General features: G+C 37.4%; 1 protein-coding gene across 4 annotated transcripts in view; it reads left to right on the top strand.

Annotated features, from left to right (window-relative positions):
- PARD3B (par-3 family cell polarity regulator beta) overlaps positions 1–24,038 on the top strand; it is a 996,466-nt gene that overhangs the window by 565,526 nt on the left and 406,902 nt on the right. For 3 of the 4 annotated variants that reach the window (XM_044913701.1, XM_044913703.1, XM_021703002.2), the window contains exon 11: positions 23,351–23,536. The exons of the other annotated variant lie outside the window; for it this stretch is intronic. In XM_044913701.1, coding sequence (XP_044769636.1) covers positions 23,351–23,536 — 186 coding nt within the window. The remainder of the gene's footprint in view (positions 1–23,350; positions 23,537–24,038) is intronic. 4 annotated transcript variants of the gene reach the window in all.

Below are 24,038 nucleotides of genomic sequence, written 5' to 3' on the forward strand. Positions count from 1 at the left end.
TACTGTTGGCTACTTATGTTGTCATGTGAGCAAAATTTGTATGTCTATAACCAGACTATTTCCAAGGATAATATAGAAATCCATCAAATTTAAGATCCATTTGACGCCTTCTTTTATAAAGTCTGTGTTCATAAGTTCCCTAAGTTCTGGGTTTAGGTTTATTCCTGAGTCTTGCATTCAACTGGAGCATCTGCAAGGCGGGAAGGTTCAAGATGGTCTCATTACATGGCTGTCACTTGGTTCTGGCTGTTGGGTGGGGCACCTTGATTCTAGTTAATGTGTCTTTTCATCCTCTAGAAAGCTAGTCCAGCTTCCTTATAGGACATTTCAGAACAACAAAAATAGAAGATGCAGGGGCTCTTAAGTTCTAGCCTTGCAGGTTGCACAGTGTTACTTCTGCTTCATTCTTTTTGTCAAAGCAAGTCACAATGCCCATTAGGATTCAGGGGATGGGTAGATAGATGCCATGACTGCCTGGAAAGAGCAGCAGAGTCACACTTCCAGGAGGCATAACTCACTGGGGCTAATATTGTTACAATCTCTCACATTCGGTTAGGAAGGCTGAAGAGAACACTGTTCTATAGCAGAATGAGTATTGGTCAGGGATGTGAGATGCCCATTATTGACCCAGGACCGCCACTCTAGATGTTCAAGTTTAGAAAAGTCATTTAACTTCTTGGGTCTTATCTTTCTTAATTCCATTCATGAAGAGTTTATTGAGTTCTTTTTTGATAAAAATACGGTGTGAGAGAAGCCAGAGTAGAGAAGACTTGCCCTTTTCGCTAACTTTGTTGTTCAGCAATATTTTTCATCATGACACTCTTGCTAAACATAAACTCTGGTCCCTCTTTGTGTGATTTTTCTTCCCAGCCCATGTAGATTTACCTTTCTACAGTAGATAGCCACAATCTTGATTGGGGACTTGGGAATAAGAGCTGGATTATGGAGATAGTGATAAACTAATAAATACTAAAATTATCAAAATAAAAAAATTGACAGTAAACAGGGAGAAGAGTTCCCTTATCTACAAAACGAGGAGATTGAACTAATTGGTCTCTTAGACCACTTCCTACAGCAAAATAGTATTCTCTGAATTTCTGTGCATCAAATTTTGGCATGACACTCAATACAGATAGCATCTGAATTATGATCTCTCTGTATATGAATGGGCTGCGGGAGTGTGCCTCTGAGCATTTGTTTGTTCTACAGTTCAGAATGCCTCGGGAGCATGTGACGTAAAGAGTGACTTCTCTTAAGTAAATGTAGAATAATATACTGCCAGCAGAGATCTCCCTCATGGCCACCTTGTTGACCCCTTGCCATTGTGGTTCTTGTTGCTATAGTAGTTAATACACACAGGTGTAGCCCTTCCTGCAATCTTCTGATGCCACCACAGCTGTGGGTACCATAAAAGACTTCACTCCTGTAGTTAGCTCGGAAGGAAATGTGTTCCTTCTTTCCAATATTGGAAGTTTCGGTGCATTTTCCCATAAGATGTTTTTAAATATAACCCATCTGATAGAATGTAAATTATTACATAGTGTTATGCTCTGGAGATACGGTGCAGTGAATAAACCCTGTTGGCTCTTTGCAACCCAGGCACAATTTATCAGTATTCCTTTTGACAGAGAGAGGAAAAATTCACGTGATAAGAAGCAGGTTTACAAACAAACTTAAATACACGCTTAGAAACTTAAATACAAACTTAAAAAACTTAACGTGTTTTTTAAGTAGAAATTGTCTCGTCTGTCCCTACCATCCTAGTTTATTTAAAGCTCATTTCCATTACACAAGAAAAGTGAATGAATTGCAAACACTTCATTAAGGTTTTGGCCATCCTTCATGCAATAAAAAATCTCTGGGTTCTGAATTCTTCAATTTGAAAAATAGGATTGTGTCTGCACTAGCAACTTGTTGAAAACTTGGCAGATACTTTCAATGTAATTATTAATGCGAGCCACCTCAATTCCTCTTTGGTATGAGACAGATTGTAAATACATTATATAAATAAATATTAATGCAATTATTAACTTGATAATTTTATGTGCTATGTAGGCATACAAGGAAATTAAAGATGAAGGCTGCTGAACTTGTGTTTGAGGATATACATAGCAGTGACTTATTCCCCATATCATGAAGAGATGGAAGTACACTAGATCGAACCTTGTCTTCAGCTACATAACGGAGTATGACCGTAAAAAAAAAATATATGTAATTTCTCATAGTGGTTAAGTTAATAACATGTCACTATAATTTGTGTACTTCTGAAACAGAAACCAAATCATGTGGGTCCTAGTTGGAAAGAAAGTAAAAGCACATAGCTACAAACAAGCTAGTGCCTTACTTTTCGAAAAGCCCAGCATTTGCTGTCAGATAGTAGTTCAGAGGTTCCTCTTTAACCTGTAGGGTTTCTTACAGAAAAGAATTGCAACAGCACGTAAATGTCTGACTTCCTTCACAACCCTTTGAAAATGTAACCCGAGGATGGTGTTGCCTCTCACCCCTCAGCGTCCAATGGCTCTCAAGGGAGTTGGCAGGTCTTATCAGACTGGAGCAGCCAGACAAGGGCAGCCAGCACATTGAGAGGCCAGGGCAGTGTGATGGTCAAGGCCGTTGGGCAGGTAGTGAAAGGCCTCTCGCTGTGTTAAACAAATGTGGTTTCCTTCCTGGCTTCCGCAGGAGCTAATTTTGTTTTTCACTTCTCTTTTGGCATCAGAACAATAAGGACTCATAAGGCCATTCTGCCTCTGAGGAGATGTGCATTAGATTATCATAAATCCACAGATAAAAGTACAGTGGTCAATGAGACCAGGCGTTCCTGGATGAAATAAAAGGTTTAATTGAAAGTACCGTCCCAGGGGAAACATGATTGAGCATGGTATTGAGTAGACATTAATTACCTCAGACCAGAGAGTGAAGAAAGTGGAAGGAAGACCATTCCATTTATTTTAGGTTCCCAAATCTGCTTTCCTTTAAGAGAAGGTGGGGAGATTATTTGAGTAGACTGCTAGGAGGGAAAAAGTGAATTTTTGCTCATACATGATGTTCTTAGAACACCATTCATGTTTTTTTAGGAAGCTGCAGCTGAATTTTCTGCTAATACAGATATTTTTGTTGGAAGTTAGAGATTGAGGCAGAGCACAACGTGTCCTGATAGGCTGAAGAATGGTTAAAATTGATATATTCCTATTCTGTCGTTATAACATATTAGTAAATAAACTGCATTTATTCATAATTCTAGAATTTTTTTTATTCTTTATGTTTCTCAGCTTGTTTTTTTAGGAGGTTGCATTTCCATTCCCTAGTGTAACAGAAAAAAAAATAAGTTGAAGAGGCATCTGAACATACGGTCCCCATTAAACACTAGACGGCTTGCTTTCTATCACTAAAATACGGCTGCCTTTATAAATCATGCATGTTTATTTAGCCAATGCCCTACTTTTGATGTGGCTAAAATAATGGGATGAACTCTACATCGACAAGAGACAAAGCCTAGGATCAAGGACTGCCTTAACAAGAAAGTAATTGGTCAGGTGTCTCTTCTAGCAGTCATTAACATATTTGAATTATGACTTTGAATCTTCCTTCGGGTCAAATAGCATATAAAAAATATTCTGGATTACCCATGACTAATATGCAATGGATTTGAAAGGCAAAGACAGGGAGATACCAGATACATTGAGAGTGTTTGATTTGGTGTTTGTACACAATGCTGCCCAATTTAGTAAAACAAACAAACAAAAAATGTCGAAGGAACTTTTGGTTTATTTGCTTTTCAGTTTTATTTAGAGTAAGTGAAGTCACTCAGTAAGTGAATTTAAACTTCTAACCCAATTGTTTAGGAGTTGATAGAGACACGATCTTTGTTTTAAATGTGAAAAATTGCTTTTTTTAGGGTTAATTTGAACAGAGTAGTTGCCAAATAACACCAGCTGTCATAATAAAGTAGAAGTGAATGACAGATTTACTCCACCCCGTATCAAAACTCAAGAGCGGATATGGTGATCAGATGAGCCAAAATAAATGTGAGTTCTTAGAAACATTTGTGAGCTATTTTCTTGCATAGCTCAGCCCTTCATAGGCATCAGTATGGCAACAGGTCATGATTCAGCTTATTAGCATTGTAGAAAATGAGGAACGGGAATTTGTTGCTGTATGTATCCTAAATCCACTACCCAATATTCCAAAATCCCATTTGATGACAGTGGTCATGGTGATAGTGGAACTTAATTAGCAGTTTTTAAAATAATTTTTTAATATTAATTAACTGTGGTCCATATTGAACTACAATGGGAGAATTAACTGATCCAACACTTATCAGCAGTGCTCTTAGGAGGAATAGGAAAAGTGATGAGAATCATAAGAATGGGAAAAAGAAAGTAAAATGGAATTCAGAGGAGGGCAAATTGTTTTCTCACTGGTAAAATCAGGGAAGGAACAAGTGGCTTATATTCTGAGACACAAAATCAGGGTGTTTGGAGATATTAAGTAAAGAGTCTCTTATTCCATTATACCTTCACTGCAAAATTTCTTTTGAGGTGAAAATAATTTCTGTATTTGATATATACACACATACATGTAAAATAAAGCTTTTTTTTCTTATGCTTGACTTTAATATCATAAAAATTGTAGGTCTGTACTATCAGGAAAATGCTTGACTAAAATGATTCATTCACTCACTGTACTTAGATGAGTCTTCCTTTTTCACGTATCAGCAAGTAAAAATGGAGTTGTGATGGATTAATTAAAAAAAAATTCCTTAGGCATGAGATAGTCCTTGTTTAGTCTTTGATGCGTACTTGACTTTGTTGGAAAATGAAGATCCATTAATTCAGGGAAGAAAGAAATCCTGCTCAACCTACATCTAGGGAAATACTAATTGGAAGTGTGCTGAACTTTTAAACTTCTTGTAATTACACACTGAATTTACAGGAATTAAGGCCATAGAAATTGCTCCCTTACCCTTGTCCTGCTTTCACATATATATAAAAACAGCAAGGGAGAGGATCATTTGGAAGATGAATACTGAAGAAGAATAACATAAAGTGAAAGGCAGTATTCAGTAACCTAAGCCATTTATTTAGGACTCTAGAGCCACCTGAACAGTCCCTTTTAAGAACCTGGCAGGAACAATGCAGAGATGCAGGGGCAGGAATCTTCCCAGATCTAGGATACAGACTTCCTCTACCTTGGGAAAATCACACAGACATAGAAGCCACTCTCAAGTACAGACTATAGGATGGTGTGTTAGTCCATTTGGACTGCTGTAACAATACTGCAGGTTGGGTGGCTTATAAACAAGGGGAACTTATTTTTCACAGCTCTAGAGGTTGAAAGCCCAAGATCAGGGTGCCAGCATGACCAGGTAAGGGCTGTCTTCTGCATCACAGATTTCTCGTTGTATCCTTAATGATGACAATGTCTAGGGAGCTCTTTATAAAGGCATTAATCCCATTCATGAGGATTCCACCCCCATGACATAATTGCCTTCCAAAGGCCCCACCTCTAAATGCCATCACCATGGGGATTAAGATTTCAACATGTGAATTTGGGGGGACACCAACATTCAGACGATCCCAGATGAATGAATATATGTGTCAGTAGAAAATGTGATACTAAAGGAAAGGAAAGATATGATTAAAAGAAATAAAAACCCTATGATATATTATTAACCCTTGGTATCTCCCATATATAAAATATATATATATATATATATATATATATCACTCAGTTGGAGGATGGGATTATTGATCTCAATTCACTTCCAAATAGTAGCATTATATATCCATCCTCTTGTCATAGTCTCATTATGTGTTTGTGGATAGTTCTTTTCCAAGTGCAGCCTGTGGATTTGGCCATGCGAATTCATTTGGCCAATTAGATGTTAGTGGATGTTTTGTGAACAAAGGCTTTAAAGATACTTTCATATTTGCATTCCTGTCTTTCAGCATGTGAGAAACATGTTTCAGAGATCCAGTGGTCTAAGGAAGATGCTAGATACATGGAGCAGACATGTATGTGCTCCACACTTTGAAGGCAAACCTACTTGAGTCTAGGTCATGCAAACCCCAGTCAACCTGCAGATATGTGAGCCTTATTGTTCGTATCCCAATTTGGCATGGTTTGTTATGCAACATTTTTTTTATTCTTATGTTAATCCCCATACATTACATCATTAGTTTTAGATGAAGTGTTCCATGATTCATTGTTTGTGCATAACACCCAGTGCTCCATGCAGAATGTGCCCTCCTCAATACCCACCACCAGGCTAACCCATCCTCCCACCCCCCTCCCCTCTAGAACCCTGTTTGTTTTTCAGAGTCCATCGTCTCTCATGGTTCGTCTACCCCTCTGATTTCCCCCGCTTCATTCTTCCCCTCCCGCTACCTTCTTCTTCTTTTTTTTTTTTCTTAACATATATTTGTTATGCAACATTTTTATGACAGCAACTGACTGATACACTTTTCCCCATTAATTAACTCTGGGTAGGTTTCCTTTCTCCCCAATTTGCTTGTCGTAGTGGGAATAGGGAAGATATATCCACATTTTGCTTTTGATGGATTTTTCATACTCTACAGAACATAAATGACTTCTTATTTTGAAGTCAGTTTTATCTGAAAATTAATTTTAATAGCATAATTGATTTAATTAAGATAAAATGCAAATTATATGCCTTCATCTACATATATAAAGGGCATATTACATATATGGTAAGAACATTCTCATTACAATAGTAAACATAACATGTATGGTGAATTTAAAATGGTTTTTACCCACTGAGATTTGTCAATCTCTATTTGGAATTTAGGATTATTTATCATGGATAGTGTTCTAAAGGGGATTGGTTTCCAGCTGGAGTCTCATTAGGTACAACTCAAACATCAGATGAAGGATAGAGTTAAAATGGCTATATTTTCATCATTTCCTTTTTTAAAGCCTTCACCAACAAACAAATTACCCCCTCCTCCAGCCCCCACAAAAATACTACTTTCTTGAGTCTGTGGTAGTACTGTTACTACATTATAGCATAATTTAATAAACACGACTCTGCCCTTCAAAGTTCTGTGCCTCAAAGTGAAAGAACATTTATTGGGTCTTCTGGAGAAAATGAAGGTATTGGAGACACAATCTCTGCCTTTAGAATTCTTGAGTTGGGAAGAAAATTATATTATCTTTACTTAAAGAATTCTTGTGCCCTAAATAATGACACACATACTCAGAATGGTGGTTGTTAGATAGAACATTTTTATACTTTTACTCTAGTGGCTAGATATCTTAATCTGTGACTTCCTAAGATCACAGTGAAAATAACTGTAATCCATTGTCTTTATATTATCGGCAGAAATCTCCCAATCCAAAACTAAAAACTAAAAATAAAAATAAATTAATTTCTCGTAAAGAAACTAAATGTCATTTTTTTTCCCCTTTATGGAATAAGGGCTCCAGAATGTACTTGCTGTTCTATGTCTTTGGAAGCCTGGCCTGAGTCTGTACTTTTCTTCTATGATACTCTTTTATCGATGATGCGAGTTGTGACATACGGCATGTACACAGAAGCGTGACACAGAAGTAATGGAACTAGAAACTTAACCGTGAGGCTCTGTGGTATCTCTAGGACATTGTTCATGACCTACAAGATTTCTTCTCTCTTGAGCCTTCTCTGTTCCCCACTCCATTCCTTTCTACCCTGACCTCCCCTGTGTTCTCTAAAGCAACATGTCTTTAAGTGTAGGGGGGAATACTTTTCCTCTAATATGCTTCATGCAAAGGTGTTTTCCGTGATCAAGTGAAATTAGGGAATATGTATTAACCTCTTAAAAGCAGTGAGAAGTCCTAAAATAAACCTTTTCCCTAGAATTTTTCATAATAGAAACTATTGGGGTATTTGTCCTCACATGCAATGACTGTGACCCTGTGTTCTAGACCTTACATGGATCCAAGTCTTAGAAGGAACCAATTTGGCTGGCATAGTTGGTTCCTAAAACCCTCTCTAATTGGGCGTGGCCTTGGGCCAGACCCCTGCAGCAAGCATGAGCCACCTATGGACTGACAGTCGTGGGGTCGGAGGGCACCTCCAATTCAGTGAGTTGCTACCCCTTCCTGAACAGTGACAGGCTGTGTGTGGAACAGGCACCATAATTGGTGTGCTCACTTCCATGAAGTGCTCCGTATTTTTTATTTATGTTCAGCTTTTGTCCTGGATAGTTGAGTTGTCTTTTAAAGCTGTTAAATGCAGGTAGCTTGGCAGACAGAGTATTTGGGGTGGCAAAGATATTGGAAGTATTTCACCTAGGACTCCAGCTTTTCAAATAGGTCTGCTCCTCTAAGAATCAGGCCCTCTATGCTTCCTTTTTAGAGTATTATTACAATCGTACTGTTTGTTCTTAAATCTTATGTAAAAGCGTGTATTCTTGTATTTTAAACACTGAATGATTGTCTATAAAAGGTTTAAGACATTTTAATCAGGTTTCCGTAGTTCACTTTTAATGGGAAGGAATAAACACAAAACAAAAAGGACCTATTTCTTCCCCATATAAACAAAGCAGTTTCTAGTTTTATAAAGAATCCATGCTGCCTGAATTGTAATATATTCATTTATACTACTTTTCATGATGCAATATATTATATTCATTTCTTCCATGTTTATCAGAAAAAAGAAAAAACAGTGTTTTTTGCCAGTGTTACTAAACTATGGAATTTGCTGATCTTTCAAGTATATATACCATAAGTAGGAGAAGAAAAAGGATAGCTATAGGAATCTTAACTTTGACTTACTTCTGTTAGTTTTAATCTCTTAGTATTACATTAAAGCATTTTTATATTGAGCAGACAATGAAGAATGGACATTTTTTTTGGAAATTTGTTTCCTGGTATTAGATTAATCTTTGACTTAAAGGAAATTTTGGTAAGTGCAGTCAGAAGTCAGCTCTTATGTTCAGTAGGGTCTTTCCTCATCCTTTCCAGAGAATGGATATCAAAAAACATGAAAAAAGTGTCTCAATTACAGACATTTTGTAGGATTTTCTTCATTCGGGTCTTTGGTTATAAAGTGCTTGAACGTAGATGAATATTTACTTAAGGACATCACATAAGGAGGACATATATTTACTATATTGATAATCGAGCTACCCATAAGAAACCTACATTTAAGAAGTTTCCCCCATTGATTGGGTTAATTATCAACAACCTACAGTATGACTCAGAAGATTTTTAAATTATCTGCAGTATGACCTCTGACTCTTTCTTCTGATTTGTCTATATTGCCCAGAAGGTGAAAGACTTTAAAAAATAATCTGTCCACTTATAAATCACCCAGGGTTCTGCTGATTTCATTTATATATTAGCAACAGCTGGGGGGGGAAGTCTTTTAAATTTATTAAGATAATCATCCTTGGATCGCCATTTACCTTTGCATGTGCCTGCTCATCTCTTGCTGTGTTTTCTTTACTCTCTGAAAAGTACAATCTAAAATAGAATGCCTCCCAGCTGCTGGAAGGAGCCTCTTATCCCTACTCAAGGGTGATATTCACATTCTGAATTTTATGTAATCCAATTGACCAAAACCTTTTCATGCTTATAATAGCTACCCATACTTTTTTAGAAAATGTTAAAAATTCAGAAAATTACATGTCTTGCGGGTATCTTATCCTTTCATTGTAATGAAAATTTATTTAGCTATAACAAAAGTTTTATCACCTCAAATTCCTTAGAATTTACTTAGGCAAAAGTAAATAGTGCTTAAGCTTATTATAAAATATCCTGGCAGAATTGCCAGGTATGGCTTTTGCTTTATATAAAATATATATGTATATGCTTTATATAACATATATATATGCTTTATATAAAATATATATATGCTTTATATAATATATATATATATTCATTTTTTTTCCCCTTAAAGCCCTCTTGTTTGAGTTTTGGTAATTGACAAAATGATTGCATGTAAATCATAACTCTTGCATAAAGTAAGCTCACAGCACAGACTAATTACACATTTGGGAGGCAAGGCAAAGACATCCAGAGCTTGCTTGTGCTGAGCCAAGAGCACAGCATTGAATGAAATGAGGGCCATAAAAGATTCAGCATGGATGCTTTCAGGTCTGACCTAGGCTTCTGAGAAATTGAACACTGGCCCTACAGACCGGTGGATTCCCCTGGAGTTTGGAAGGCTGGGTTATTACTATACTAGCATGTGTGAATCAAGTACTGCTTTGCACTAAAGAACATTTCTGATTCCAGAGATGGCCCTATTTGGAATACTCTTAAGCAAATAATATAGATGCCTAGCAAGTCATCTTCCACCTCCCTTTCCTCTTCTCACACTGAGTAATTACTTTTGATATTTGTTTTTTTTTTTTTGTCTTTTTTTAAGTTAACGTATAATCTATTATTTGTTTCAGGGGTAAAGGTCTGTGATTCATCAGTCTTACACAATTCACAGCACTCACCATAGTACATACCCTCCCCAGTGTCCACCCAGCCACCCCATCCTGCCACCCCCCTCCCTCCAGCAACCTTCACTTTGTTTCCTGGGATTAAGAGTCTCTTATGGTTTGTGTCCCTCTCTGGTTTCATCTTGTTTCATTTTTCCCTCCCATCCCCTATGATCCTTTGTCTTGTTTCTCAAATTCCTCATATCAGTGAGGTCATATGATACTTGTTTTTCTCTGATTGACTTATTTGACTTAGCATAATACCCTCCAGTTCCATCCATGTCATTGCAAATGGCAAGATTTCATTCCTTTTGATGGCTGCATAATATTCCATTGTATATATGTACACCACATCTTCTTATCCATTCATCTGTTGATGGACATCTAGGCTCCTTCCATAGTTTGGCTATTGTGGACATTGCTGCTATAAACATTGGGGTGCACGTGCCCCTTCAGATCACTACATTTGTGTCTTTGCCGTAAATACCCAGTAGTGCAACTGCTGGGTTGTAGGATAGCTCTATTTTCAACTTTTTGAGGACCCTCCATACTGTTTTCCAGAGTGGCTACACCAGCTTGCATTCCCACCAACAGTGTAGGAGGATTCCCCTTTCTCCGCATCCTTGCCAACATCTGTCGTTTCCTGACTTGTTCATTTTAGCCATTCTGACTGGTGTGATTTGTATTTCCCTGATGCCCAGTGATGTTGAGCACTTTTTCATGTGTCTGTTGGCCATTTGGATGTCTTCTTTGCAGAAATGTCTGTTCATGTCTTCTGCCCATTTCTTGATTGGATTATTTGTTCTTTGGGTGTTGAGTTTGTTAAGTTCTTTATAGATTTTGGATATTAGCCCTTTATCTGACATGTCATTTGCAAATATCTTCTCCCATTCTGTCGGTTATCTTTTGGTTTGGTTGACTGTTTCCTTTGCTGTGCAAAAGCTTTTTATCTTGATGAAGTCCCAATAGTTCATTTTTGCCCTTGCTTCCCTTGCCTTTGGTGATGTGTTTAGGAAGAAGTTGCTACGGCTGAAGTCAAAGAGGTTGCTGCCTGTGTTCTCCTCTAGGATTTTGTTGGATTCCTGTCTGCCATTTAGGTCTTTCATCCATTTTGAGTATATTTGTGTGTGGTGTAAGGAAATGGCCCAGTTTCATTCTTCTGCATGTGGCTGTCCAATTTTCCCAACACCATTTGTTGAAGAGACTGTCTTTTTTCCATTGCACATTCTTTCCTGCTTTGTCGAAGATTAGTTGACCATAGAGTTGAGGGTCCATTTCTGAGCTGTCTATTCTGTTCCATTGATCTATGTGTCTGTTCTTGTTCTTGTGCCAGTACCATACTGTCTTGATGATCACAGCTTTGTAATAGAGCTTGAAGTCTGGAATTGTGATGTCACCAGCTTTGTTTTTCTTTTTCAACATTCCTCTGGCTATTTGGGGTCTTTTCTGGTTCCACACAAATTTTAGGATTATTTGTTCCATTTTTTTGAAATAAGTTGATGGTATTTTGATAGGGATTGCATTAAATGTGTAGATTGCTCTAGGTAGCATACATTTTCACAGTATTTGTTCGTCCAGGCCATGAGCATGGAACGTTTTTCCATTTCTTTGTGTCTTCCTCAATTTCTTTCATGAGTATTCTGTAGTTTTCAGAGTACAGATTCTTTGCCTATTTGGTTAGATTTATTCCTAGATATCTTAAGGGTTTGGGTACAATTGTAAATGGGATCGACTCTTTAATTTCTCTTTCTTCTGTCTTATTGTTGGTGTATAGAAATGTAACTGATTTCTGTGCATTGATTTTATATCGTGCAACTTTACTGAAATCTGTATGAGTTCTAGCAGTTTTGGGGTGGAGTATTTTGGGTTTTCCACATACAATATCATATCATCTGTAAAAAGTGAGAGTTTCACTTCTTCTTTGCCGATTCAGATGCCTTTTATTTCTTTTTATTGTCTGATTGCTGAGGCTAGGACTTCTAGTACTATGTTGAATGGCAGTGGTGATAGTGGACATCCCTGCCATGTTCCTGACCTTAGGGGAAAAGCTCTCAGTTTTTCCCTATTGAGAATGATACTCGCTGTGGTTTTTTTCATAGATGGCTTTTATGATATTGAGGTATGTACCCTCTATCCCTACACTGTGAAGAGTTTTGATCAAGAAAGGATGCTGTACTTTGTCAAGTGCTTTTTCTGCATCTATTGAGAGGATCATATGGTTCTTGTTCTTTCTTTTATTAATGTAGTGTATCACATTGATTGATTTGTGGATATTGAACCAACCTTGCAGCCCAGGAATAAATCCTACTTGGTGGTGGTGAAAAATCCTTTTAATGTACTGTTGGATCCTATTGGCTAGTATTTTGGTGAGAATTTTTGCATCCATGTTCATCAGGGATATTGCTCTGTAGTTCTCCTTTTTGATGGGGTCTTGTCTGGTTTTGGGACCAAGGTAATGCTGGCCTCATAAAATGAGTTTGGAAGTTTTCCTTCCATTTCTATTTTTTGGACAGTTTCAGAAGAATAGGTGTTAATTCTTCTTTAAACGTTTGGTAGAATTCCCCTGGGAAGCCATCTGGCCCTGGGCTCTTGTTTGTTGGGAGATTTTTGATTACTGCTTCAATTTCCTTACTGGTTATGGGTCTTTTCAGGTTTTCTATTTCTTCCTGGTTCAGTTTTGGTAGTTTATACATCTCTAGGAATGCACCCATTTCTTCCAGATTATCTAATTTGCTGGCATATACTTGTTCATAATATGTTCTTATAATTGTATTTCTTTGGTATTGGTTGTGATCTGTCCTCTTTCATTCATGATTTTATTTATTTGGGTCCTTTCTCTTTTCTTTTTGATAAGTCTGGCCAGGGGATTATCAATCTTGGTAATTCTTTCAAAGAACCAGCTCCTAGTTTTGTTGATCTGTTCTACTGTTCTTTTGGTTTCTATTTCATTGATTTCTGCTCTGATCTTTATTATTGCTCTTCTCCTGGTGGGCTTAGGCTTTATTTGCTGTTCTTTCTCCAGCTCCTTCAGGTGTAGGGTTAGGTTGTGTATTTGAGACCTTTCTTGTTTCTTGAGAAAGGCTTGTATTGCTATATACTCCCCTCTTAGGACCGCCTGTGCTTCATCCCAAAGATTTTGAAAAGTTGTGTTTTCATTTTCATTTGTTTCCATTAATTTTTTTAATTCTTCTTTAATTTCCTGGTTGACCCATTCATTCTTTAGTAGGATGCTCTTTAACCTCCATGTATTTGAGTTCTTTCAACTTTCTTCTTTTGATTGAGTTCTAGTTTCAAAGCATTGTGGTCTGAAAATATGCAGGGAATGATCCTAATCTTTTGGTACCAGTTGAAACCTGATTTGTGACTCAGGATGAGATCTAGTCTGGAGAATGTTCCATGGGCACTAGAGAAGAATGTGTATTCTGTTGCTTTGGGATGGAATATTCTGGAGTCAGACGCGCTACCATTGTGCCACGAGGTCACCTGGATGGAATATTCTGAATATATCTGTGAAATCCATCTGGTCCAGTGGCATTTAAAGCCTTTATTTCCTTGTTGATCTTTTGCTTAGATGATCCATCCATTTCAGTGAGGGGGTGTGTTACAGTCCCTTACTATTATTGTATTATTGTCGATGTGTTTCTTTTATTTTGTTATTAACTGGCTTGTATAACTGGCTGCTCCCATGTTAGGGGCATAGATATTTACAATTGTTTGATCTTCTTGTTGGATAGGCCCTTTAACTATGATGTAGTGTCCTTCCTCATCTCTTATTATAGTCTTTGGTTTAAAATCTAATTTGTCTGATATAAGGATTGCCACCCCAGCTTTCTTTTGGTGTCCATTAGCATGGTAAATGGTTTTCCACCCCCTCACTTTCAAACTGGAGGTGTCTTTGGGTCTAAAATGAGTCTCTTGCAGACAGCATATCGATGGGTCTTGTTTTTTTAATCCAATCTGATAGCCTGTGTCTTTTGATTGGGGCATTTAGCCCATTTACATTCAGGGTAACTATTGAAAGATATGAATTTAGTGCCATTGTATTGCCTGTAAGGTGACTGTTACTGTATATTGTCTATGTTACTTTTAGGCTCTTTCTTTGCTTAGATGACCCCTTTCAATATTTCTTGTAGGGCTAGTTTGGTGTTCGCAAATTCTTTTAGTTTTTGTTTGTCCTGGAAGCTTTTGATCTCTCCTTCTATTTTCAGTGACAGCCTAGCTGGATATAGTATTCTTGGCTGCATATTTTTCTCATTTAGTGCTCTGAGTATATCCTGCCAGTCCTTTCTGGCCTGCCAGGTCTCTGTGGATAGATCTGCTGCCAATCTAATGTTTCTACCATTGTAGATTACAGACCTTTTGTCCTGAGCTGTTTTCAGGATTTTTCTCTTTGTCCCTTGAGACTTGTGAGTTTTACTTTAGATGTTGGGGGGTTGACCTGTTTTTACTGATTTTGAGGGGTTTCTCTGTGCCTCCTGGATTTTGATGCCTGTTTCGTTCCCCAAATTAGGGAAGTTCTCTGCTATAATTTGCTCCAATACAACTTCTGCCCCTTTCTCTGTTTCTTCTTCTAGGATCCCAATTATTCTAATGTTGTTTTGCTTTATGGTATCACTTATCTCTCGAATTCTCCCCTCATGATCCAGTAGTTGTTTATCTCTCTTTTTCTCAGCTTCTTTATTCTCCATGATATTTGTTTGATAAAAATGGTTAGTATATCTCTCAAGGTCCAACTATGTAGATTCCTCTGTTTCTTTTTTCCTATTCTTAAATTCGACTCTTCCTTTCCAGATAATTCTGTGAATGAAACAGAAAGGTCCTCGCATATTGTACAGTAAACTTTTTGCCAATTATCTCTATGTAGACTGGCCACTTCATATAACAGTGTTGCATACGTACGAGATGCTTGATAAAAATTTGTTGGATCACTATGTTTTGCAAAGAGTGACTCTTGTCACTCAGGCCAGAATGGGCCAATCTCATTTCTTTGTTCCAGCTCTAATAGGTTATTCGTTGTGCTTGGGAATAGAGATAGTATTACAGAGAACAAAGTGAGGGAATGGAAAAATAGGGAAAGACATAACTGGATGGGAGGGATAAGGTAAAATATATTTAATTATGATAACAACAGCAGCTGTAAGAACTTGAAGAAAATTTGTATAAAAGAGATTAAAGGATTAATTAAGGCTAGGGGTGGTTAGGATAAAACATTAAAATGGCTTATAAAAATTAGGATAAGTCAGTTAACAATTTACTCACCATTTGGTTTTGCATCTCATTTATTTTTTATTTAATAAAAACAATATATATATGTATATACATATATATCTAATTTTACTTATACCTGTTAACAATTTACTCACCATTTGGTTTTGCATTTCATTTATTTTTTTATTTAATAAAATTATATATATATAAATAATTTCAGTGTTTTCCCAATTGAAAATTATGTTCCAGTATTGGATTATGAAATTAGTGTAGAGGATTGTGACCAAATTAAAAATTAAATAAAATATCATAGAAATCACTAAAAGGCATTGCACTCTGGTTAAGTATTGTTTCATGAAACTTTTGTTTATAGGTGTATGTGTACACATATATGTTTTTGCTTGGAGGGTAAACAGACAGAAAGATGGCTGGTGTGTCTTTGGATACTGGATCACAGTGCTTCCCAGACTTGATGAAATGTACCATGAATACTGCTGTTTGCAGTATTCAGTAAAGTTTTGAAGTACATGTTATAATTTAAAACCATGAGCAGTCCAGTGTTCATCACAGATTGGTAGCAATAACACCTCTTGATGCCTTCATTGAGGATCTGATGCTGACACTGAGCTATGTTATCATCTCTCCTAGGAACTGGAAGCATTGTGTGAAAAGGGAAATTGGACTAGGTTACTTTTAAGGTTTCTTAAAACTATGATACTTTGTGCTTTTTATAATTATTTTTAATGTAAGAACTAATTTATAAACCTTTAAATTAGTGAAATCTGGAATGGTAGAAATCAAATGTGATACCAGCAGTTTATTTTTTTACATATATATGTATACAACCCACAAATACGTATTTACAGATACACGTGTACGTATACACAAGCACATACTGTTGGACATACACACAAACATCTGTATCTATCTATGTATGTTTATTCACTCAGCAAATAGTTATCCAGTGCCTATTTTTGAGTCTGGCACTGTTTTAAGCACTGGCAATAAATTGGTGGAAAAGGAATCAGAATAATGTAAAAGTTCCCGCATTCAAGAGACCCTATTAAAAACAAAATAAAATTAAAAATAAAGTTAAAAATTAAAAAAATAATAAAAGAAACAAACAAACAAACAAAAACAAATGAGCAGGAACACCTGGGTGGTAAAGTTGTTTAAACGACTAAGTGGTTAAGTGGTTTTGGCTCTGGTGGTGGTCTCAGATTCGTGAGATCGGGCCCTGAGTCGGGCTCTATGCTCAACATGGAGTCTACTTAAGACTCTCTCTTTCTCCTCCTGCCCCCCAAGCTCTCTCTCTCTCTAATAAATAAATAAATTTAAAAAAATAAAATAAGCATGTATACAATATGTGATAAGTACTGTGGAGGAAAAGCAGGATAGTAGACATGGGTAGGATGGTATTGAGAGGGCATTTAAGCAATTTGAAACTGAATGGTCAGGGACAACCTCACTAGTAAATTGATATTTGTTTAAAGATTTTTTTTATTATTATTTATTTATTTGAGACAGAGAGAATGAGAGACAGAGCATGAGAGGGAGGAGGGCCAGAGGGAGAAGCAGACTCCCCGCCGAGCAGGGAGCCCAATGCGGGACTCGATCCCGGGACTCCAGGATCATGACCTGAGCCGAAGGCAGTCGCTTAACCGACTGAGCCACCCAGGTGCCTGTAAATTGATATTTGAACAGAAAATTGAAGGTAGTGAGGGAAGGAGGTCTGCAGGAATCTAGGGGAGGAGCATTCACAGCAGAGAGAAGAGGTTATGCGAAGGTCTTGGGCAGAAGCATGAAGGATGAAGGATGTACTGAAGAAAAGAAGAAAGGCAATGCAGCAAGCATAGGATCAGTAGTAGTAGAGATGAGCAGAGAGAAGAGTCAGGGCACTCAGCTTAGAATTTGTAGGACACTGACATTTTCTTTGAATGAGGTGGGAAGTCACCAGAAGGTTTTGAGTATTTGTTTTAATGGGACCATTCTGGCTGCTGTGTTGAGAAATACCCTGAAGAGGAGAAAAGTGGAAGCAGGGAGGCAGAAAGGAGACACTAGTACAGAGAGTGTCAGGAGAGAAGCAGTCGTGCCCCAGATGGTTAAAGTGATAGAATTCTGGATGTTTGGTTTTTTTTAAGATTTCATTAATTTATTAGAGACAGAGACAGAGAGAGCACGAGCAGGGGGAGTTGGCTGAGCACAGAGCCAGATGTGGGCCTCGATCCCAGGACCCTGGGATCACGACCTAAGCCCAAGGCAGATGCTTAACTGACTGAGCCACTCAGGCGCCCTGGGTGTGTTTTTAAAGTAGAGCTGACAGGAGTTGCTGACGGGTTGGATATAGAGTGTGAGATAAGAAGGAAATCAACAATGACATTGAGGTCTCTTGCTAGAATGTCTGAAAGAATACAGTTCCCTATACTTGCTCAGGAGGAACAGGTTTAAGGGATGATCTACTTCGACATGAGGATTTCAAGGTAGGAATCCTAATAAAATTGTTCACTAGAGAATTGGTTATGTGAGTCTTGTTTAGGGGAGAGAGGTGGAGATAGGAATTTATGCCTCATGAGTGTGTAAATAATATTTAAAACCATGAAATTAGGTGAGGTAACTTCAAAAATGATTCTTAGGACACTAACTTAAAGATTGGTGAGATGGGGAAGAATCAGCAAAGGGAATTGTAAAGGAGTCTACCATGAAGCGGGAGATGAACTGTAAGAAAGTGATGTCCTGGGACCAAGAAAAGAAAATATTTCAAAAAGTAGGGCTTCATCAATTTGGTCTAATGCTCCTGTAGATCAGGAAAGATAAAAGATGACAATTGACCATCGGATTTAGTAACATGGAAGTCATTGGCAATCTAAGAGGGATATAAATGTACTACACACATACATGCACACATAAACACACCTGCATATATATGTATATAGAGAATGCACATACACATTATATATTATGTAGTTTTAAAGAATGCATATAGTATATATACTACTGCAGGGTAATACATATTACATATAGTATAGGTAGTATTAGAAAATGCGTATGTGTAAACATGCGTGTGTGTCATTATAGAGATGTGTTTACATCTTTCTAGTTGGCCGTGCAATAATATAGCAAATGGTTCTTATACCTTCATAAATTCCTTTCAAAAACATTTATCTTTTTATAATGATGGGTAAATGTCTAGAAAACACAGAAAAATTACAAAGAAGGAAACTGTGGTCCATATTGCAGTGCCAATGGATAACTATCTTTTTTTTCTATGCAGATATATACACATATGCAGAGAGATGGGGCAGGGTTGTGAGGCAGGTAGGTAATAGGTAGATGGGTAGGTGTCAGTGTATAGATAGTGTATATGTTATATAGTTGAAATGTACTGTACACATACATTATTATACTTAATGTTATGTTCTCACATGAGTAGAAGTCTTTATGTTAATACTATTTTATAGAAGTCTATGATTCTTAATAAATAAGAAAAGTACAAATCAGCATATACAGAAGCATAACTAACCTAACAAACATGACTTGATAGGCTAAATTTTTCTTCTGCGTTATATTAGTAAAAGTCAGCATTTTGTGTATGTACCAATAAATTCAATATTTATCACTTTTCTTACTCTGTTAATCCCCCAAAGACCATATTTCTTCCCCTAGAAAATTAGCTGCCATATAATGAGAGACGTACAATCAGAGACATAACTAAGTGCAGAAATCCGTGACCAACTAAGTGGTCAGTCACAAACCTGTAGCCTGAGACTTAGTCCCTTTCTGGTACTTGGGAACATATCAGCAGGCAACACTGAAATCCCAAATACTTCTCTGGACCCTACTTGCCTTAAACTTGACCATACTTGGCAGTTGCCTTAAACTTGACAGTACTTGGCAGTTAAAGTTGACTGTACAGGGCAGTGGTTTTCAGCTGGAAGTGATTTTGAGCCCAGGAGACATTTGGCAGTGTCTGAAGGCATTTGGGGTTATCATAACTGGGGAAGGAGGTACTATTGGCATCTAGTAGGTAATAGCCACAGATTCTGCTGACTGTCCTTTAATGCATAGGACAGCCTTCCACAACAAAGAATTATCAGGCCCCAAAATTCAGTACTGCTGAGATTGAGAAAGCTTTAGTTGTGGACCCTGAAAGGCTGGCCCTGGGTGGGTACCAGGGCATTAGGCCAAGACATATGCGCTAGGGGCATTTGGGCATCCATCCTGGGCCTGGCTCAAGGAACCTCACAGACTTTGTATCGAGAGACATGGCCTCCAGTGGCAAAGAATAAGAAATAATGAAAAGAAAAAAAAAAAAAAATGAATGAAATTCACAAGATTTCCTTTCTTATGCCAGCATCTCGATTTTTTTCCCCTCTGGATAATTGTGAGTGTAAAAAGCAAGGGGTATTGTAGAAAGAGCTCTTGTCTGAAAGATAGGAAGCAAGGGAGGATCCAAAGTGTGGATATGTGGGTATGTCATTGCCTTTGGGATCATCCTATCACTAAGGTCCTGCATTTGGGGCATTTGTGAGGCCTTAATTCCTCTTCTCCAAAATGCTGTCTGGCAAGATTTGAGTTTAATTTTTAGAGTTCTTTGTTGAAGCAAGATTATTGAAGGAAGACATTCAGCATATTGATTTTTTTTGTATATTAGGTAAAGGGACATTTATTTCTAATAGAGGAAATGGCTATGTTAACTACTATAATGGCTTCCTTCACCATTGGGTGAATAGCAATGATAATGCCACTAATTATGCCTTGAGCCTGATATAGTGTCAGAAAGATATAAAACAGAACTATAGTTGAGTAGAGTACGTGAAATTGCATTGTGTCTCACTGTCGTTGTGGGAATCAGTCTTGGGATTTCTTGTGAGTAGGCCAAGTCATAGTGGTTCACAGAGGTTGAGACATAGCATAGCAGTTAAGAGTCTGACACAGTAACCACACTGCCTTGACCTCACAAAGCCCCAACACTGTCAAGTCTCATGGACTGTAATCATGGTACTTACCTGCTGTGCATTTCAGTCTCCTCATCTGTAAAATGGGCATGATAATATTCCTCATAGGGTTGTTATGAAGAGTAAGTATGTTAATATGTGTAAAGCACTTAGAACCATTGTTAGCCACTAGATTGTTTTTGTTGTTCTATTTCTGGCTGTCAGGTATCAGGGACTTAAAAGGGGAACCCTCTTGCACTGTTGATGGGAATGCAAACTGGTGCAGCTACTCTGGAAAACAGTATGGAGTTTCTTCAAAAAGTTAAAAATAGAACTACCCTATGATCTAGTAACTGCGCTACTAGGTATTTACCCAAGAATTCGAAAATACTAATTCAAAGGGATACATGCACCCTGATGTTTATAGAAGCTTTATCTACAGTAGCCAAATTATGGAAACAGCCCAAGTGTCCATCAACTGATGAAAGGATAAAGAAAATATGGCATATGTGTACAATGGAATATTTCTCAGCCACAAAAAGAATGAAATCTTGCCATTTGCGACAATGTGAATGGAGCTAGAGAGTATTATGCTAAGTGAAATAAGTCAGAGAAAGACAAATATCATATGATTTCACTCAGATGTGGAATTTAAGAAAACAAATGAACAAAGGGAAAAAGAGAGAGAAAGGGACAAACCAAGAAACAGACTCTTAACTATAGAGAACAAACTGATGGTTACCAGAGGAGAGGTCGGTGTGGGGATGGGTTAAATAGGTGAAGGGGATTAAGAAGGGCACTTGTGATGAGCACAAGGTGATGTATGGAAGTATTGAATCACTATATCGTACACCTGAAACTAATATAACACTGTATGTTAACTAACTGGAATTAAAATAAAAACAAAAAAATGAAATAAGACATACGCACAAATGAAAAGATAGCCATAAATCACTTGGTTTCTATTTTGTTTTTACCACATATGTAATAAATGAAAGGTGTTGGTACAAATAGTGATTGTCAATCTTAATTAAACACAGTTGCCAAGGAAATCATATTTGATCACAGAATAAAGTGGTTTGAAAACATTACTCAAGCAAAACTTAGCCTTGTGTCATTTTGTCTCTAGTAGATAAAAAGCCAAAGAAGCTTCTAGTCTTCCTCTAAAATGGTGTTCACAAACCTCTAGGAAGAACAGCTGTTCTTTAATTTGTACTTTAATTCAGTGGAACTTTATTAGACTAAAATTAAGCAAACCCCAGAGAGACTGGGAAGCATAAATGATTATCAAATGTTCTAAATAGGACATTCTAGAAGACAAAGATGAAGGCTAACAATTTACTTTTCATATTTAACTATGGCATTCCCATGGAGGGGAAAAAAGGACAGCTAGTTTGAATCAAATAATGGGATGCTTCTTAGATAATAATATAATGAGTTTGTTAAAAGAACTAACTAGTAATGGGTTTATTAATCAAGCAGTAAAGTTTCATTTCTTTGAAACCACCTATTGTCCAAATTTTTATAGCTAACTTCATTTACAGTGAAATTAAATGAAGGAACTATTTCTTTAAAGGTAGACATGGGCTTTCTCTATTTTGGTAGGAGTTGAAAATACTAAATCAGTGGGTCTGGCACTGATCAGCCTCTTAATCCTGTTTTAATTATGGGTTCTTGGTGACTTCTCATTTTATAGTTGTTATTTGGTGACTGATATTCAGACATTCACAGTCATTTTTAAAATACGCAATTTTATAGAAGTGACCTAAGATGAGAGTTTCTAGACATAATTACAGAGAGGAAAGAACTACCGACCTAGAATGATTTGAAGGTTTCTAGGGCTATCTCATTTTCAAATTTTCCAGTTAAACACTGTGGCCGAGTTTCACGTTTCTGCGAGCTTGGGAGGGATGCAGTAGGGACACCTGCAAAGATTATCATATGGACAGCACTTTTCTGTAGTCGCTGCTGTATATTTGAAAACATCAGGGGCCAAGTATGATTAACCTTATGCTTCTCCCTGGAAACTTGAACCCTAAGTGTGCCTGTTGCCTCCGTACACTGTTACTCTATTTTTTTGAGAACAGCTGTGGTTGTGGCTAGATGGACACAAATGTTTGTCGTGCATTATCATTTTTGTTTAGGTTCAAAATCTGATTGCCAGTGAGTTATACTCTCAAAGAAGCAAACTTAAGGCATGAGTTGGACAAAGTGAAGTTTAATTTAGTGATTCTCATTATAAATCACATTTCCCTAAGTTTAAGATAACATTTTTTTCAGTTCTCTCTATCCAATTGACATTCTTGATCAAGAACATTTTTTCCATGGTAAATAATGTGTTTTAAATTATACAAGCCAAATATTTCCCCAAAATTTTAGCATGTTTCTACACTAAGCTGTTTCTTCATCTGTATAATGAAGATATTAAGATCACCTTATCTCTAAGGTCTTTTCTGGTACTTAAGATCCCCTAAGTAATATCCAGCCTTTTTAATTATTGGGACTATTCTGCAGAATTTCCAAATATTTTCAGGATGTTTCAAATGGCATGACTCCACCTAGCCAAAGGATCCTCTCTGTTGACCATCAGGAAATATGACTCCCAAGAACTCTTCCACCACCCATGGACATGGTGGTGGCCCCTTGTAGAGAGAGAAGACCAGCCTGTTAGAGGTCCAATCAAACTGTCTTGCCAGTTGCCTCTGTGTTTGGCCATTTGGGTGTAAACACTAATCTGCTTTCTTCCCTTCACTCTTTCCATGTATACTTCAACAGAAAGGAGAACCTGATTGCTATGCACTCTCACTGGAAACAACTGAGCAACTCACCTTTGAGATCCCCCTGAATGATTCAGGTTCTGCTGGTCTTGGCGTGAGCTTGAAAGGGAACAAATCTCGAGAAACTGGAACGGACTTGGGAATTTTTATCAAATCCATCATCCATGGAGGTGCTGCTTTCAAGGTCAGTGGGACTGCTGTTTGCATGTCAGTGTGAAGGTGCTTAAGATGTGGCTGTTTGGGAACTGGGTGGAGAGAGTGTCTGAAGACGTGAGACCACAAGGCTCTCCTGCAGGTGCAGGAAGTGTATGTGTGAACAGATCTGGACAACAATCATCTGTGTTCACACTCTGTGTGGTTAGTTTTATTTTCTAGACGTTGTTCTCTAAACCCATCATGATTAATACTCTTTCTCCCATTCCTTTTATCACTCTGTTAGGATTCCTCTGAATTTGTAACCTGACAGAGTTGAACCTAAAAATACATTCAGAAAAACAAAACTAAAAACAAGTCAACATGAAGGCAACAAATAAGGAAATTGCTTTTGCAAGAATGAAAGCTCAGTGCAGCTTGAGAATGATTGTAGTGTAAATTAAAGGTTATTTATCACATTATATGCACTTGAAGATAGCCATGGTGCCAGGAATGCATGTTTGCCTTTGAACTTGGAAAAGCTTACAGATTTC

Source organism: Neomonachus schauinslandi, chromosome 3 (assembly GCF_002201575.2).
Source record: "Neomonachus schauinslandi chromosome 3, ASM220157v2, whole genome shotgun sequence".
Taxonomy (NCBI): domain Eukaryota; kingdom Metazoa; phylum Chordata; class Mammalia; order Carnivora; family Phocidae; genus Neomonachus; species Neomonachus schauinslandi.